The 4,921-nt window shown below is 34.0% G+C and overlaps 1 protein-coding gene across 1 annotated transcript in view; it reads right to left on the bottom strand.

Moving 5' to 3' along the window:
• Positions 1–855: 855 nt before the first annotated feature.
• Positions 856–4,921, bottom strand: part of LOC119674679 (epidermal growth factor receptor-like) — a 4,240-nt gene continuing 174 nt past the window's right edge. Inside the window, exon 2 of the mRNA XM_038085832.1 lies at positions 856–4,096. Coding sequence (XP_037941760.1) covers positions 1,660–4,096 — 2,437 coding nt within the window. The 3' untranslated portion in view covers positions 856–1,659. The remainder of the gene's footprint in view (positions 4,097–4,921) is intronic.

Here is a 4,921-nt window from a genome sequence, read left to right as displayed (position 1 = left end):
CTAGAATCCATGATATTTTACTTAGCACTGGGAAAGAAGATACTTGTACAGAACAGCACAAAGCCTCCTCTCTCTCTCTCTCTCTCTCTGGCAAAGTCCTTCCAATTTATTGAAATGAAATCACATTTTCTTATATTATAATTTTCTTTATTTTATTATATTTTATTTGATTTAATTTTTTTATTAATTAATTTTATTTTAATAAAAACTTAAAATTTACTAAATTTAAATTACTTAAAGTTTTTGAAATCCGTAGCTACATTTTCGCAATATCATACAATTAAATAAAAATATATTCGTACATATATAAATAAACTGAATTCATAAACTTAATTAATTTCCAATATATGTATGTGTATATTCATATATGTATATAAGCTAATTTAATATGGTACAATCGTAATTTAATTACAATTATTTTTGAATTACAATCTTTAGTCGTTTCATTTTTTGCAATAAAAAATTTTTATATAAAAATATTTTTTTTTTTGTGCCAATAAGGACTTTTAAAAAACTCAAATTCTAAAAGGAAATGGCACGAAGTTGGGATACAATAATCTTATATATCGAAATTGTTTAAGTCTGACGATGTCGTATAAATCCTTTTTTTTTAATTAATTTATAAATGAAACAAAAATTTATTACAAAATAAATATAAATATTTGCCATGAATTTTCATAATGAATCTAAAAAAATGCAAAAAGTTTACATTCGCTGAGCTGCTCTAGAAAAAGTATGAATGTGTGAAAAAAAGAAAGGACTTAAAGGATAGTTCATATATTTTCGAAATGATTTTATAAAGATCACTCACTTAAGGTTTAGTTAGTCGATATATACGGTAAGAACTTAAGCGAACTTAAGCCAAGGCGAAAGCTCAAAGCATTGAGCTTTGACTTAAGTTCTTACGGTACGTACCGACTATCTGAGCCTTTAGAAAAGAACATTTTCGTTTGGTCTTATATTTTAATTTTGAAATAATATTTAATGAAATAATAAAGTTTTTAACTTACAATTTTAGTTCGCCTATCTAACAATATAAAAAGTTATGCTTAAAGTTAAGAAGATTAAGAAGTATTTGATTAGCTGCAGCTTAGTAATAAAGTCTATTATTAAATTTGTTCATTATATTTTGTTTTCCGAGTTTGCTTGTTATCTTATGTTACGTTATCACAGTTCGTACTTATATGACTAAGCTTAGACCTAAGGATGCATAGTTGATACTATATACTACACTCTAAGTTTATCGCCTAACTAAACTAAAATTAATTACAATTTTTCAATTCTTTAGAATACAACATAATTACATACACAATTACAAATTAAAATTACTCATATATAAGTACACTTAACATTAATAACGTTTAAATATATCAAACTGTTTAAATATACAGGATTTGGAGTGTGTGCTTAAATTACAGTTTATAGCATTTGCAGGCACTTAGGCGTATATGTGTATCCTTAATAAATACAATTGCTTAATAAATACAATCGTTCAATGCTTCAGTTGTGTATTTACATTTGCTATTGCAACGAGAAGTTGACTCATGCTTGTTCGTCTTAAGGCACTTTGTGTGAGAGGCGACTATCAGTCCTATCAGATAGCTCCTGTGGCAAGATCGTTGGGCAGTGTAGTAACTGTTGAATGGTTTGCTGTAGACATCACACGCGTGTTTCGCTCCTATGCAATGGTTGCAATTCTCTTTGGGTATCATTGTAGTATTCGTGGTCCGAGCTCGTTGGTTCTGAGCCAGGTACCGTTATGTCTAGCATTGTGGGCGCACCATTACAAACTGTCAGCACTGGTATGCCAATTGTTTGTGTGGGTATGGGCGCATTGCCGGCACTTAGTGCTTGCGCGTTCAGCAGATATTCGGGATTATCTATACTGGCTGGTACACCTATGAGGTCCATGTAACCGCCAGCGTTTGCCGCAGCAGCAGCATTATTATTAACACTCTTACTGTTATTATTCAGATTTGTCGGACTATCAGATTGACAAGTTGGCATGAGATAGTCATCTTCATCTACAGGTAAATCGAGTCTTAAATTGCCTACACCTACTTCACGTGCATTGGAGTCTGTTTCATCATCGCCACTTGAATTTTTGTTCATAGGATCTTTACAGTATCTATTCAGTTTAGGCATTTCATCGGTGCTTTCGTGTTGATGTTGTGCTGGTGCTACTTTTGGTTGTAAATAATTCTCTGTTTCAGTCATAACCTCTGGACTATCCATAGTGGGTGCTAACTTGCGTATTAAGTCTTTTTCATCTTGGCTTGTATAGGAAGGTAGACGTGTAAATTTGTCATTGGGTATCACGAGATATCTATCAGGATCGCGTGCAAACTCCGCAAATACATTAACTAACTGCTTGAAAGTGGGTCTCATTTCAGCATTCAATTGCCAGCAAGAAAGTAAGGTGCAATAAATATCTAACGAACAAATTTTGGGTTGATCCAATTTTAAACCGCCCTCTATGAGTTCTGGTATTTGTCTAGCTGGTATATTTTCATGTGGACGTTGACCAAATGTCAACAACTCCCAAATTGTGACACCAAACGCCCATACATCTGATTTACTGGTGAATATGCGATTGCGTATGCACTCTAAGGCAAGCCATTTTATTGGCATTTTACCACCAGTTGCTTTGTACTCATTGGAATCGTTATTCAACAACTTAGCTAAACCAAAATCAGTTATTTTAACGCAAGATGGCGTTTGCACAAGCACATTACGCGCTGCCAAATCTCTGTGCACTAAACGCATTTCTTCCAAATATGCCATACCCTTTGCTATTTGTGTTGTCCAGTTAAGCAAAGCCTTTGAACCAATTTTATCACGATTTGTACGCACATAATCCAGTAAACAACCCAAAGGCATCAGTTGCGTTATCAGCATCATTTCTGATGTCATGCACACCGCCAACAATTTCAACAAATTGGGATGCTCTACGGATGCCATAATATAAGCTTCACGTAAAAATTCTTCACTTGATTCTGCACCAGTACTCTTCAATAATTCTTTAATGGCCACTGGTATTTTAACATTTTCACCTTCTGGTACCCAAACACCTTTAAATACACGCCCAAATGCGCCCATGCCAAGTACGCCACCCTTTCGTAGTTCTGCATCTTTCACAATACGCAACTTCGATAGATTAGGACCAATATTTGATGGTCTTAACGGTTCAGAATCCTCGCAACCTGATAACACCATTGTCATTTTAACAGCTTCTTTTTTGGCTTTGATTCTTTGCCGGCACACATAGGCAACGAAAGTGATGACACACAGCAAAGATGCCACAGTAACGAATGCTATTGTTATAAAAACATAGCTGTCGACACCAGCAATCAATTTGGCGCCTTTAGATGGTATGGCAGAACAAAATGGGCCTATGTGCTGCGGTACATAGTTGACGTATGGGTAATCTTGCGGACACTTGGCAGTGCAGTTAAATAATGTGGAATTATCATAAGGATCACCGCCTCCAAACACTTTTAAACTGCGACATGCTAAACAATTCTCAGAACCTGGACCTGTGCAACCTTTACACTCGGAGTGACATTCGAAACATTCGCGATTAGTTTCATCAGCAAAATGATCTGGTGGGCATTCATCTTCACATTGTTCACCGCGTTTATAACCCGCACATTTAGAACAAACTTGCTCATGGAAACCGTAACCTGTGCAGATTTCGCAACGTGGATGACATTTACGGCAAATGGTTTTACCGGCAAGTGGTTTAAGTGCACCTTGTTCTTGTGGATTAACATACTCCAAATAATAGCCGACAGGACATTTATCATTTTTCATTAGGCAGTGATCAACTGTCGCAAGACTGTTTATTATGGCGAGATTACATGTTTTGCAGCCACCGGGACCAATTGTATCTCGTGGTCCTGTGCAACCCTCACAGGTCTCATGACACGGTCGACATATGCCATAATCTGAATACTTATTATCAGGACATACAGTAACACAACGCTGTTCATCCTTTACATGAACGCATTCATCACAATGTTCAGCACCGGGTCCTGAGCAAGTACGGCATTCCGGATGACACTCCTTACATGTTTTAGCATCAAATTGATAAGCGCTGGAAGAGAAAAAACATTTTTTTTAATTTCATGTATATAAGTGGTTATATTTGCTGCTATAAATATATAAATTAAAAATCTGTATACATAATCAGTTCAATTGTAATTGAAACGTATCAATAAAGCATTATTAGAATAATTGAAAAGCAAAAAAATTAAATAAAAAAATTGGAATACTAGTAATGGCACTTTCAGAATAACATATTCGATAGATTATGTGATCCTAATACTATTTGGGAATATGAAATCATATGGACCACTCTTACAAAGAGCTGAATACTATTACTATTGCTTGTATTGTGCGATTTGCTTATGTTTGATTTCATAACAGATTATATTCAGTGATAATTTAAGAGAATTACATTCAGTGATAATTATAAAGTTTGCAATGAAACTAATAGTCAGATATTACACAATGGTAATCGATTTGATATAGACAAAGAATATTACCCTGTTATTAGTCATAGAGAATAAAGTCTTATAATTCCACATTACTAAGACTACTACTTCATTATTTATTATAAAGAATTTAGGCTGACAAATTTGAATTATTAAGCCTTCATTCTAAAAAGATTAATAAAAGTTGTAGAAAATCATTTTTTGTTTAGAAGAATATTAAAATGCCAGTCTAATTTATATATAGACAAAACTTTAATAACTAAAAAGTGAATGGGTAAAAAAGACGTTCAGCATTATAACATATTATAGAAAATTAGAAATTGAAGATCCGATGCGATCTGCTGTAATCTTGTGCATTTAATTTTGAACCCAATCCCTTGGTTTCTACGTCTGGACCTGTGTTCATTTCAATTTAAATTCCACCT

The sequence above is a fragment of the Teleopsis dalmanni genome, chromosome 2, assembly GCF_002237135.1.
Source record: "Teleopsis dalmanni isolate 2A chromosome 2, ASM223713v2, whole genome shotgun sequence".
Taxonomy (NCBI): domain Eukaryota; kingdom Metazoa; phylum Arthropoda; class Insecta; order Diptera; family Diopsidae; genus Teleopsis; species Teleopsis dalmanni.
This window is presented reverse-complemented; position numbering and strand designations above follow the sequence as displayed.